Source organism: Rhea pennata, chromosome 2 (assembly GCF_028389875.1).
Source record: "Rhea pennata isolate bPtePen1 chromosome 2, bPtePen1.pri, whole genome shotgun sequence".
In the NCBI taxonomy this organism is placed as follows: domain Eukaryota; kingdom Metazoa; phylum Chordata; class Aves; order Rheiformes; family Rheidae; genus Rhea; species Rhea pennata.
Window position 1 is genome coordinate 36,497,596 of NC_084664.1, and position 13,248 is coordinate 36,510,843.

Consider the following 13,248-nt stretch of genomic DNA (forward strand, 5'->3'; position numbering starts at 1 on the left):
GTGCTATAGTTAGCTCCATTTTTTTATTTCTAGCCTCTTTCTGCATAATGACAGTTCCTAAAAGAGGCAGAGAGTATCTTTTTCCCAGCACATATGTTCTGCTTGGTGGTTAAAGCAGTTTCCTGGTAATCTGTGGATATGAACCTGTATCCCGTCACCCTGAGACAAGCACGCAGTCCTAGTCTCTCAGCTCTTGTGAGCACTTTAACCAGAACCTAATTATTCGAGAGGTGACCATCATCTTTTCTGTATTATTTCAGATAAAAAGAGCAATCCTGAAAAAAAACTTGGAGGTACTTATATACAAGCAGATGTCTATCTGCTTCGTTATCGTGAGCAGATGGAGATAATTACCTGGAATCTTGACTCAGCCATCACAGGGCTACGAAGGGACAAAATTTCATATCCTTCTCCAGGGTTAACATTTCCTATGGCTAGCTCCAGCCAGCTCCCTACTCAAAATAATCCAGTTTTCAGGACAACAGTTTCAGAGTGTCCACCCCATATGCAGAGACATGGAAACTAGGCCCCGAAGAGTTTTTGTGATGTGTTTTAGTCAACAGCAAATGATCAGGCTTATAACTGATGTAAATGTGTGAATTTTAATGACCTTGTGATATACAGGAGAGACTAAAGTATTTAATAGTTCCTGAAGTATTGTGAGTTTAATTTCTGTTCTCTTTCATAAGAGAAGCATAATGCATGGCAGTCCTTTTATGATATCTGATACTATATTTTATACTAAAAGAGGAAAATATTATATACTCCCCCCAAGACTATAATTGCAAAGGATCAATTAAAATGAACAAATCTTTGAGTGAGTTGACTATCTACAATTGCCTGGACTGCCATCAACAGTTTTCCATAATCCAGCTGTTCATAGTGTTCAAACAGGAGTTGTTACGTATTAAATAAAAGATTTCACCAATTTCACCAGGCTGCATACATAACCTCTTTCATTTCAAAATTCTCATACGTATTTCATTTCGGTTTTGAAAAATCATTCTTTGAAAGGGCTTATTTTTGAATTTCACATTTTGTTATTTTTGATAGTGGTAATCGTAATAAATTCATATAACCACATATGAAAATATTGCAAGGTCAGTTCCAAAGGCATATCCCATCAAATCTGTGAACTATTGGACAAGAATCATTTTTATGAGATGCTGCAAAGTTTAGCAACAGCATTTTAAATTCCTCAATTGGGACTGTAAAGGAACTACTGAAATATAGTGTCCAGACCAATATCAGTATCAGGAAGACAAAGATTAAAAACAGGAATAGCTGCAGAGTATATGATAGCCTGTATAAATGATAAAGGATTATGAATCAGAATTCAGTAAAGATCAGGGAGACATTCACCCACATCACAATAATTAGTTTCTGTTTGCATCCTTTTATCTACAGGAGTTATAGAATTACATTACTAAGAATTTTTTTTAAAACAAATTAGCATCCAGTAATGTTCCAAAATATGTATCTACATATAAAGAGCCTGATCCTTACTGCTTTACAAAACAAAGGCAAGTCTCTATCCTCCTACTCTGTAAAACTTGAAATCAAAGAACTAGTTTGATTCCACAACCAATTTGGACATTCTCCTGCTTCCCCCCACCCCAAGAACAGGCACTTGCATTCATATTCTCTGCAGGTAACTTAACTAATATTCTTACACCACTGACCTGCTAAGTAGAAATACTATAGTAATGTATTTGGCCAATAGCATCTTTTTACAAGAAATCTTGCAAACTATTGCTGTCTGGAGTTGTTAAGTATTCATAAAAAGATAAAATTTTCAAGGCCACCCGCACTAGGTTAGGAGAACCTTTTCCTTAAAATGTAGAGAAGGATGCACCCAGTCTAGAATTAAGTTCAGTTTTCTCCATCTTCAACGGTACATACAAGCTGCATTGTACATAAGCCTTTGAGATACAGACAACATAAACTAAAACAAACTAAAACAAACTAAATTAAGTGTACTGCTTACTTTGGACAAAGGATGACCGTGCTTTCTCTTGAAGCAGCTCTTTTGATGACACTTTTTTTTTTTTTTTAAGCTGTTGCCTCTGCAGAATTAAAGATTTTCAATTAATTTAAATACCTTATTGCAAAACTCTTTTCTATAGTCTATTTCTTCTCCACATCAACTAGAGAAAAAGGACAACCTGAAGGTCACAAGTCTTGTGTCATATCATAAAGGTAGTCCTACCGACGAAACAGGAAATGTCACAGCTAGCTCCGCTCAATCCACAGTCTCAGGCACCTTCATCATCACAAAAGGCTACAGCCCTCCGTAAGGTTACGGGCTGTATCTGTGACTGCTTCTATCACTATATTGGCATAAGAGCTGACAAGTTCTGTATAGCCACAAAGTTAGTATGATAAACATCACTTTTGAAAACTGAAACTATGAACTACTATGGCCTGAAGGTATCTTTTGCGAGATTTTAGTAAAGAAAATGATAATGGGTTATGTAAAGAATATGATGTTGGTTAATGCTAAGAGTCTACCTTTCCAGTTGCAAAAAAAGTTGCCTGTGCATTTTTTTTTTTTAAGACATAACAAGACAGAGTAGTACTCATTAAGACAACCTACAAGTATCTGGAATTAATGAAAAGAATTCAGATTAAATCCTTTGCAATTCAAACATTAAGCATGTTATTGTGTTTGACGTAAGCAAGCTGTTTAGTTCTAAAATGCACTCAAATCTCTACAGTGCACTTACAGCTTCCAACCTGCTTTGAATTGTACTTTCCTGCCAAACCTGGGAAGCATAGCAGAAAAAGTGCTAAAGAGAACACTAGTGGAAGAACCTGGCTTTTCTATTTCTAGTTCAGACTACCTTACATCACTGTATTTGTAAGTGTTTTTCCACAATTCCGTCAGCATTTACTTTTTTCATGCTGAATTTTTACTTTTCTTACTCCCTGATAGTGTAAAACCAGCAGCCAAATCAGTTTTTCTGTGCATTCCAATTGTTTCTCACAACTTCAGACACGTACAGCAAGTAAGATTTTCCATTCTTTAATTTACAGCATTCATTACTCTTGAATTGTACCTTGTTGTTGGTACAGTAAATACATTCAGCTTAACAATTCATTTAGTATGAAAAGATGCAGTTAAACTTTAAAAATACCCTTCTACACTGTGCAAAACAAATTCAAAAATACCATTTTACACTGCGTGAAACAGAACCACTGGAAATAATTACATTAGCTAAGGATAGGCACAGACTGTTTCGTTTTAGTTTACCACTGCATTCATTCCTATATCCTGTCAGCAGAATTTACTATAACAACAGATTTTAGGTTAACACTTCTGCAGAAGCAACAGGATTTAGTAATGCTCATCTGGATCTTCAGCATTGAGCTTCCGGCATGGTATAGGATTTTTTTTGTATGAACAGGTATTTTCCAAAGAGTTATTGAACAAAGGGTTTCAATAACATTTCAAAAACCTGAAAGTTTTGAACCTCTTACTGGTGCATGTGGCCGTCAAAGCCTGGATAAACAGGTAACAAGCTTTCCCTAGATAAGGGTGGTTTGATACAACTGCTATTTCACAAATAGTACTTACAAAATCAGATGAACTTGCATTCTCATCCCAAGCTTTAACCAGATGAATATACACAACCACATATTGCACTGGTCAGGATTAGAAAAATACTACCTTGTTTATCTTGCAGGTAATGTAACAAATGATGTATGTTAAAGGATGCTAAAACCCACCCTGCTTTTTTCATCTCAAAGAACTGGGCCATCAAAGCTATTATGTCATTAACAATGACTCGCTTGATACTTTTTACAATGAAAAGGCAAGAGATGTTGATTTTTTTTTCCTCTGTTTAATTCCATGATCAAGAATGACTGAACACTGTATTCTTTGAAGTCTACCCAATGACATATTGTTTCGATAAGTTATGGCTGCCAAATAAGCATGCAATCCAACCACCCACCACAAGCAACATTATCTGGTGAGTGAGACAGATTTTAAGGTTAGACACAGTATATGTAAAAATAGAAAGTTTAAAAACCATCACAGACATTTCCATTGTCATCTCCTTTGTGAAATAAATAAGGCAGCAGACAACTTTTACTTAGAAGTGGCTTCTTTGAGATATGCTATTAAGTCTGCTCTCTCAGACTTCTTCTTAATACCCGCAAAAATCATCTTTGTTCCTGGGATGTACTTCTTTGGATTTTCCAAATACTCCATTAGAGTATCCTCACCCCAGGTGATACCTGGGAAAGGGAAGGGTGGGAAAATAAATAAGTTAGTGACTTTAAAAAGCAAACAAATCCCCACACATTTATTTTCTTGTCCCTCCATGCAATTTTACTTTTTGGCAGATGTGAATACTTCTAGAACTACCACTGAAAACTTGTTTTTGTCCCAAGTACCTCAAAAGAGCACTTTTAAGTTTACCTTTATTCTTATTAGCATCTGTGTAAGAAAAGCCCTCAGCTTGTCCAGTTTTACGTCCAAACAGACCATTCAGGTTGGGTCCAGTCTTGTGCTTGCCTCCCTTTTCAACTGTATGGCACTGGGAACATTTCTGGACAAAGATCTTCTTGCCCTTCTCAATATCTCCCATTTTCAGTACTAGACCAAGAACACATACAGAGATTAATGTCACAATATCGAGGTCAACTATTCAACAGAAGTTTTAAATGGGTCCTAGTGGTTTACAAAACCATATGCATAGGCTGATCAATCCAGACATCCTCCACAGTGTTCCTGCATAACAGTTACAGCTCCTGGATTTGAAGATTAGCATAGAATCATTGGACTAAACAGAAGATATCGAAGTGACAAATATTATGATTGAAGAGCAGGAAAAAAGCCTTCCCTCACCCAAAGTAATTGCTCCACAGCATTTAAATAGTGCTTCTCTTCTGAAGAGTTGAGTGATATTTTTTTCTCTTCCTATTACTTAACTTGAATAGTGTCATTAAGAAACTTTCCTACTCATGAATAATCTTGTGTAAAAAGGATCATCCACACAGACTGATAGAGGAATAGGAAAGACAAACCATCTGCATATTTTTCCATTTTTCCTGGAGAAGCACCCCAACACACAGCCCTAGCAAGGAGCCAAGGGAGAGAGGCAAGCAAGTGGCCTGTCTGCTTTCTGCCACAGGCCAGGAAGCCTCCTCAGCACCTGCCACGAGCAACGGTGTTTGCATGCAGTGGTGGTGGTGAGAGCACCCAAGGGCACCGCAGCTCTCGGCTCGTGCTCCGGGCGCGCCGAGCCTGACCTTGAGGCGAGGAGCCCGCTCCCGGCGCGGGCAGAGCCTCCACGAGAGCGGCGCTCCTCCGACCCGGCAGGGCCCCAGGGCCGCGGCTGGCACACTCCCCCCGCAAAGGCCCGGCGGCGCGACCGCCTCTCCCGCGCGGGCCCGCCCCCGCCCCCATCCCGCCCCTCAGGGCGCCCCAGGACGCGGCCACCCCCAGCACTAGGCCCCACGGTGACCTTCGTGCTGCGGCCCCGGGCTCTCCCGCCTCGCTCCAAGGAAGCGGGCAGCGGGCGGGCGCCCCGGGGGTTCGGGCCCGGGCCCTGCCCTCGCCCAACCCAGCACCTAACGGTCCCGCCAGGGCACGGCGGCGGCCCGAGGCCGGGACTCGCTCGCTCGCTCGCTGGCGGTTCCCCGCCGCCGCCGCCCGCCCGCACCTGCGTGCCCGGCCGCCCCGCTCGCGCTGCGCCCACGGCGGCGACCACACGCCCAGCAGCTCCCTCACCGTCCCGCAGTCTGAGCCCAAGGACACGCCGTACCCCGCCCTATGTAAGCCGGTGTCGCTGCAACCAAGCCACGCCGGCCTCGGCCCGCCCCCCCCCGCCAGCGCGGCAGCCAGTCAAGGGCCGCCCTGGAGACCTCTGGTTGGCTCTCGCGCCCGCCCGCCAAGATAGACGTCACGGCGCTGGAGGCTAGCGGGGTAGGTAGCGGCGAGCGGAGCCGGACTGTCTACTCCTCTCCCCTCCTCCTTGCGGAATGGCGTCACACGTAGCGCCGGTGCGTGAGGAACGTCAGAGAGCACGAGCGCGGGGCGGGTCGCGTGCGCGTGCGCACATCGGAACGCGAAGTAGGGGTAGCGGGGCGCCCCGAGGAGGCCGCGACCTTAGCGGGCGGCTCGGGAGGCCGCGAGGCGGTGAGGTGGGCGGGGCCTGGCCCCGTGACGTCGCGGGGAGAGCCCCACCCCTCCCCCCGCGCGGTTCCAACGGCCGTTGCCGCCCGTTGCTTCTGGGGGTTTCAACTTGTGGTACTTGCGGAGGATGAAGAGAAGGTCACCATGAGTGCGGAGTGCGGGCGGGTTTCTTTTTTAAGTCAAGGGGAGCAAGGTGCTAAGCCCCTTCTTCAAGGCTGCTGGATTTAAAGGAATTATTTAAGAGAAGCTGGAGAATAAAGTGATAGAAATAGCACAGTTAGCAAAAGGATGCTAAAATCCTACAAACTTGATAAAAAGAGCATTATTGAAGGTGCCACCCTAAAGAACTGAAGAGGAATCAAAAGCACACCTGGATCTTAGATATCATGTATGATACTAAAATGTTTCAGTTTTGAAAAAATTGAGAGCATTATTTAAAGTGCCACCTTAAGGAAAGAGGAAGGTACCCCAGACATCTTCCCAGAAAGTTAGACAATGTTGTGTGGCTTGAAAAAAAAATTACCGATACCAATAAATTACAGATGTTTAAAACAGGATTTAAATATTGAATTTCAGATGCAACCATCATCTGCTTTCTGTCCTTGACAATGAAGAGCTCTTAAAAGAAAAAGTCTAGTGTAATAATGTCCAGTGGTCAAAAGGTAGGTCAGTCACACAAAGTGAATTGTTTAACTATGGATACTAAAAAATAACAGTATTTCTCAGAACGGAGAATTGCCTGGAAGTGTCTGGTATTTGAACAAAAGTAACATCTCTTTTGCATGCGCTTATGCTATGCTGAAACTGACCTGTGATCATGCACAGAACTAGATGACTTGTTACTGCCTTGGAGCAGTGCCAATATGAAGAAGAAAGGATTAAGGACAGAGCAAAACACAGCAAGATTCAGAGAGTAATACAGTTTATTCACTGCTTATGTCTGCAGCGTCAAACAGATGTGTTTATCTAGTTATTGACACTTCATCACTAGGTATATACATAGTACAATACTAAGCTATAATAGTTACCCTATATAGATTGTAATCTTGACTATAAACTTACTATAATAAACTAACTTGCTTATAATATGTAACTAAATTCATACACTTTATGGTGAGCTAGGTAATGTATGTACAATTGAACCACCATAAACAGACATCTTGACTTCTGCTTCTCCCAGACTCAAGTCATGCCAGACTCCCAGAATTATGAGTTTGACTGAAGAGATGTCTGTTTAAAAATTAAATATATATTCTGTTTCTATTATTCAATATTGGATTTTGAACATTCATAATGAACTTGACTTTGTTTTTAGACTTTTTACCATGATTGTACGGGCTGTAGGCTGTAATTTTTTTAACAAGGGTTGAGTGTCTAACTTTATGAAACTTAATATCACAAGACTTACTATAAAACCCTTGGTTTTTTTTATCTTTAAAAGAGGAATGAGCTGAAAGCACCTTTTAAGCTGCTTTAAGAACTGACAGTAATTCTTAAGCTTGTTTAAGCATTTGATTGGACTGATGCAAGCTTCTCTGAGCACTCAGTGTGGACTGAAGCCCACTGACATTCTTTCAGAAGTTCCTCCTTTCTCATCTTCACAGAACACAGACTTCAATTATTTGTAACTCATTTCTAGTATGTTTTGCATTCTAAGCAAGGGTGTATTCCTGCTGAGCATTACATGTTGAGCTTTACAGATAATCCTTCTGATGCATGTGCAGAGATATTTTAGCAATGTTGTTTTTGTTTTTCTGGAGAAGTTGTTTTTGAAAGTTGTGCCTGAATTCAAGAGAGTTGAATGGATTTTTGATAAACCTTTAAAATAAAAAAAAATATGCTCTCAGGGAACAATTAGATCTGTGAGACTTTCAGACATAAAGGTGAATATGCTAAAGATCATACTGTAAAATGAACAGAGGCAGTCTCTTCTCTGTATCATACCTGACCATTCAGACATCTACTTTATGAGTGACTGGCTCTGGTTTTGATGTAGTACCATTCTACACAGGTGTAAATGATACAGAGTATTCATGGGGGTGCATAACTTTTGTATTGCTTAGTAGAAGCTGATATTCTGCCTAACATGTACTGGTTTAGAAAATGTGTTTTCACCAGTAAGAGTGGGTATCTCAAATAGAGAAGACTTGACTTAATTCATTTGATTCTATTGGGGGTTACATAAGCCTGAATCTGGAGCAATGCAATGGTGAGTATTGTTCTATGAGTGAAGCTGAGAAAGTGCTGGAAGGGGGGTTGTTTGTGGTGCTCAGTGTTTTACTTTTTGAAACCTTCTTCAATAGGACAGATTAGTAGTGAAATTTTACCCTTCTCTGCTAAATGTAGCTGAAGTGTATTACTAATTAAAACAGAAAAATAGCCAAACAGTTAAGAAGTACTCTTCAGGTAAAAGAAGAAAGATGGCCTTGTGGGACTAGTTTGATACTTGGGAGAACATGGTTTATTACTCAGTTTGGTGAGAAAGTTCTTGTTTGGTCTTTGGCAAATACCTCAGAACCTATTCCTCTTACAAAAATCATAAGGATTTGGAGGCTTGAGTGCCTTGGCCTTTTTTTCATCCTATCACTGTTTGGAAATGGACCAAGCCTGAACTGCTGCTTGTTAGCAACTAACTATTCAGCATTGTTGGATCAGTGATTTGGTCTGCATCTATAGTGCTGTCAGCTGGTTTTAAGATATTGCCATACCCTGAGTCATAAATATTACTGAGTCATAGACCAGTACTGACAAATTTACATTATTAGCATTTCTGAATGATACTGACACTGACTCTGTGTGTTCAGAGAACCACATGTTTTTCTTTGGTTTTGAAATTATATAGGAGGAAGGAGTAGCTCTCCATGTTTTTTCCAGTCAAGTTGAGCTAAGCATAAACCCAATGCTTTGAGGACCACTTTTCAGCAGTGCAAGGGTGAAAGGAAGATACTGATTGTGTTATGTTTGTTATTTCTTTTAGTGGGTTTTTGGACAGAGTAAAGGAAGCTGTTCAGCTGTACTTCAAAGAGGTAAGGAACAAAGATGGAAGACATATTAGACTGAAGAGGGATGAAAATGCTTGGTGTCTCTCAAATCTTTACTGCCTGCTGTGTTTTGCACAGTTTAAGTTGGAGAAGGTAAATGTGCTACTCTTTGGAACAGCTGGAAAGACAGAGTCTCTGAGATACTGCAGTTGATAAGCGTCACAATATATTAGGCACCTTGTTAAGACAAAGCTAAATTTGTCCGTAATCTATACTTTTGTGTAGCATTTTTTATCAAACAAGCCCTTGTTGGGTTTTAAGCCCTGTTTACAGTCATGTCATGTGGCAGTGTATTTATGCTTTCTGCATTTGTCTGTGCTTTTTTTTTTAATAAATGACGAGCTATATCAAACTGAATATCTGGATTACATTCAATGCATATTTGTCATTAGTGGAAAGACAAAAGCTATTGTCAAATTAAAAAGAATTGTATTGTCACATGTCTGTGCCTTGAAGATCACATGGTTGGGAGTGTGATATAGAAATATTTTCTGCTCCTTAAGGTGCAGTGTGACAGTCGAAGAATTTGATCCTTGCAGAGGAAGGAGGACCTTAGAGTTCTTCCTGTATCTACTGTTCCTGTGGCTTTGTAGGGTGAGTGTGGAGGCAGCTGTCTGGAACTATGGGAGAAAAGGGGTATGCTAGTATGAGAGGTTTCAGGAGGACAGAGGCTGAAAATTGATGGGTCAGGTTGTTGTTCTCAGCTCCAGTTAGGCAGAAGGTGAGGCAACACTGCATATCACTACAGTAAACTATTAGAAAAATGAGTGGGTCAAATACAACTGAATCTTAACATTTAAAGTGGGACATTGCACATTTCTGACCTCAGAGCAGCAAACAGATAGCACATGTAAAGAGACACCAGTGAGTCCAGGCAGAGTGCAAAGTATAGTGGGCAGCTGGAAGACTGCCAAAATATTTGATAGCTGAAACATTTGCGCAACATTATAATGCTATGATTTACTGAGTGATAAATTTCATAGAAACACAGAACCACCGATGTTGGACAGAACTTCAGGAGATTGTCTAGTCCAACCTCAAAGTAGAGTCAGCTAGAGCAGGCTGCCCAGGATCGTGTCCATTTGGATTTAGAATATGGAGATTCCATAACTTCTCTGGGAAACCTATTCTAGTGTTCCACCATCATTACAGTAAAACAAAGCTTTTCCTTATGTTCAGATGGAATTTTGTATGTTTCAGTTTGTGCCTGTTGCCTCTTTCCTTTCACTGGGCGCCACTGAGAAAAGTCTAGCTCTGTTTCCTTTATTCCCTCCCATCACATACTGATACACATGGATAAAATGCCCTCTGAGCTTTCTGTTCTCCAGATTAAAAAGTCCCAGCTCTCTCAGCCTCTCCTGGTATGAGAGACGCTCCAGTCCTTTAATCATCTCTTTGGCCCCTTGCTCGACTCACTCCAGTACATCCATATGTTGTGCTGGGGAGCCAAGGACTGGACACAACACTGCAGGTGTGACCTCACCAGTGCTGAGTAGAGAGGAAGAATCACCTCACTTGACCTACTGGCAACACTGTCTAATGTAGCCTAGGAGAGGCTTGGTCTTCTTTGCCACAAGAGCCTATTACTGGTTCATGTTCAGCTTGTTCACAAGGACCCCCAGGGGCTTTTCTGCAAAGCTATTTTCTAGCCAGTCATCCCCAGCCTGTATGGGTACATGGGGTTATTTTTCCTCAGGTACAGGAGTTTTCACTTTCCTTTGCTGAACTTCATGAGGTTTTCCTCTTTTTGTGAGCTTCCCATTTCTATAGCCTGTTAAGGTCACTCTGGCAGTGCAACCATTTGGTGTGTCAAATTTATCGATGATTTTTACAGGTATGAAAATATCAAAGTATTTTTGTCCATTCTTTTATGCTAGAAATTTGTATCATGTGGATGCAGACTTCTTTTATAGTTATTTAGTTTATGGTGAAGTGTCCCCAAGGCTGGTGTAGGTAGAGGTTTCTGTAGGATTCCCAACAGCTGACCTGTAAGGTGCTGAGTAGATTAAGTAGACCTGGTATTCAGTGTCACTATTCTTCGACTTGACACTCATGTTGATAGTCCTTATTGTGTCCTCTAAGCAGAAGAGGCTTTGTCATAATAGCTCAGAACCACGAGAACTTCTTGATAAGGTCTGTTATGTTGCCCCATGCTCATAACTGGAGCTGTTTTTCTTTGTTCAGAAACTGGACTGGCCTGCCCAAGTATCTGTTTTAGTAGACTGAGAAGTTTAGAGATCTGTAGACTCATAGAAGAATATATGAGGTTGGAGATCTTAGTATAAGATGCACAGAAGTGCACAGCTGCTCTGTAATCGGTTCTTAGTTCTAGGCTTGTAACACAGCAGTGGCATCTAGTCAGCATGAGTGTAGAGAAGTAGTGAGTATAAAACATAGATGCATAAAATCAGGTAATTTACAGTGAAGCCTGGGATAGCAGGGGTAGACTTTCAGATGCAAGAGTTGTCTCAGGATGGGACTGCATCAACATCTGTTTTACCATTTGAAAACTGATTCAGAATCTCTGTAAATCCATTCTTGTAGTGTTAGTAGGCTAAAAAGATAGATGATTCAAAGCTATTTTTTTTAAAAATGAACATTTTTGGATGTAAGGAAAAAAAGCTACTTAAGTTACCTCACAAATACTTTCAAATTTCAAAGGTACAGGACCTATCAATTTATCAGAAATTTATTTTTTCTTAAATATATAATTTTCTTGCTTTCAAGGTTTTGGAAGAAGCTTAAAAATGAAAATTAAGGGCTCAGGAATTGAAAGACAAATAAAAGGTAAATCAGCATTTTAAGCTTCGTAATTTTAAAATTAATCTCATGTTATTATGGAGTCTGGCTCAGTCTATTGGAAAGCTTGAGATAATAGAAGTATAATGAATGTCCTTGAGCATTATCCAAGAGTCCAATTCCACTAATTTCCATTGCCCCCAGGTTTGTTCATAGGTGTCAAGTGACTGGTGAAATCTACCACATTTTCCACTTAATTTTTAGTAGTCTTTCTTTCTAATGAATCCAGCTGTTACAAGGATTTCAAGCCATGTCCTGTTCAGAGAGGATGACAATTGCCTGCACTGACAGTACATAGCTTTTGTGTATCTGTTGCAGCCAAAGATTATTGTCTTGTCATGTACGTGATCAGCTGGGACTTTATCTTTTAAATAATCCAAGCTATAGAGTAATAAGTGCTTCTGTAGCAGCTTAAGTGTCAAATTGCTCTCCAAAGCGTCAACTTAGCCTTGAGAAAAGCTCCAAATTAAGATTCCTTTTATAACAAGATTTCTATCATTGAGTCTCCTTATGTAATGATGATATGCTAATCTAATGTAATCTACTAAAGCCTATGCAGTTCTGGTATTTAAGTAGGTGAGACAGCAGGACCTTTCTTAAAATAAGAGCATTAGAATGGGCCTGTGATTCAGTTGAGAGTCATTAAAAAATAAAGCCAGAGTTATCTCAGAATTTTCTAAGGAGAAACCGCTGATAATGTGTACAAATAAGGCCATAATCTGGCGTATTTTGCTCTGTTCTCCTGCAGAAAGGAAACTAGTGGAATGGGAGGCTTACCGCTTGTAAGTGTATTCATAGTTCTCTGCAGAACTATGGTGGTTCTGTATACAGCAGCAGAAAGATCTTTTGAATGTGAAGTCTGGCCATGCGAATAGATAACAGGTTCACGATTCAAGGATCTGCAGACAATCTTCTTGATTGAGAGGGCAGCACATAGCCACATACAGTAGCACCCCATGGGATGTTTTCATCAGTGGAGAGTTGGGATTCCTCTGTGAAGAGATCTTCCAGTATTTTTGCTACCTATTGAACTAAGTTTTTGAGACATTTGTAACCAAGTAATCGTCTGAATAGTAGCTTTAGAAACAGGTTTTAATATCTCAGCTGTATTGTCTGCTCATTTTGCAATACACCTCTAGGAATATGTCAAGTATTATATCAGAATTATATCAGAATATATTAGTGATCCAGTGCTGTTTCTCACAGTGGCGATACTGGATGCCTCATAGACTCAAAACACTGCCCATGATGAGCTTATATCTT

At 40.6% G+C, this 13,248-nt stretch overlaps 1 protein-coding gene and 1 long non-coding RNA gene across 6 annotated transcripts in view; one reads left to right on the top strand and one right to left on the bottom strand.

The window, feature by feature from the left end:
- Positions 1-3,009: 3,009 nt before the first annotated feature.
- Positions 3,010-5,830, bottom strand: LOC134136930 (cytochrome c). Of its 2 annotated transcripts, none has more exons than XM_062569240.1 (3): positions 5,741-5,830; positions 4,427-4,603; positions 3,010-4,242 (listed from the first exon to the last, which is right to left on the bottom strand). In XM_062569240.1, the coding sequence occupies exons 2-3, from the start codon at positions 4,593-4,595 to the stop codon at positions 4,094-4,096; spliced, it is 318 nt and encodes a 105-aa protein (XP_062425224.1). In that variant the 5' UTR covers positions 4,596-4,603; positions 5,741-5,830; the 3' UTR covers positions 3,010-4,093. The 2 variants fall into 2 exon arrangements, with proteins under 2 accessions (XP_062425224.1, XP_062425223.1); XM_062569239.1 differs by having other exon boundaries at positions 5,673-5,782.
- Positions 5,831-6,033: 203 nt separating this feature from the next.
- Positions 6,034-13,248, top strand: part of LOC134136932 (uncharacterized) — a 73,146-nt gene continuing 65,931 nt past the window's right edge. Inside the window, exons 1-5 of one of the 4 annotated variants that reach the window (XR_009957583.1) lie at positions 6,034-6,533; positions 6,722-6,807; positions 9,123-9,171; positions 9,690-9,780; positions 11,914-11,973. This is a non-coding gene — a long non-coding RNA (uncharacterized LOC134136932). The remainder of the gene's footprint in view (positions 6,534-6,721; positions 6,808-9,122; positions 9,172-9,689; positions 9,781-11,913; positions 11,974-13,248) is intronic. The other 3 variants (XR_009957584.1, XR_009957582.1, XR_009957581.1) reach the window with 3 other exon arrangements.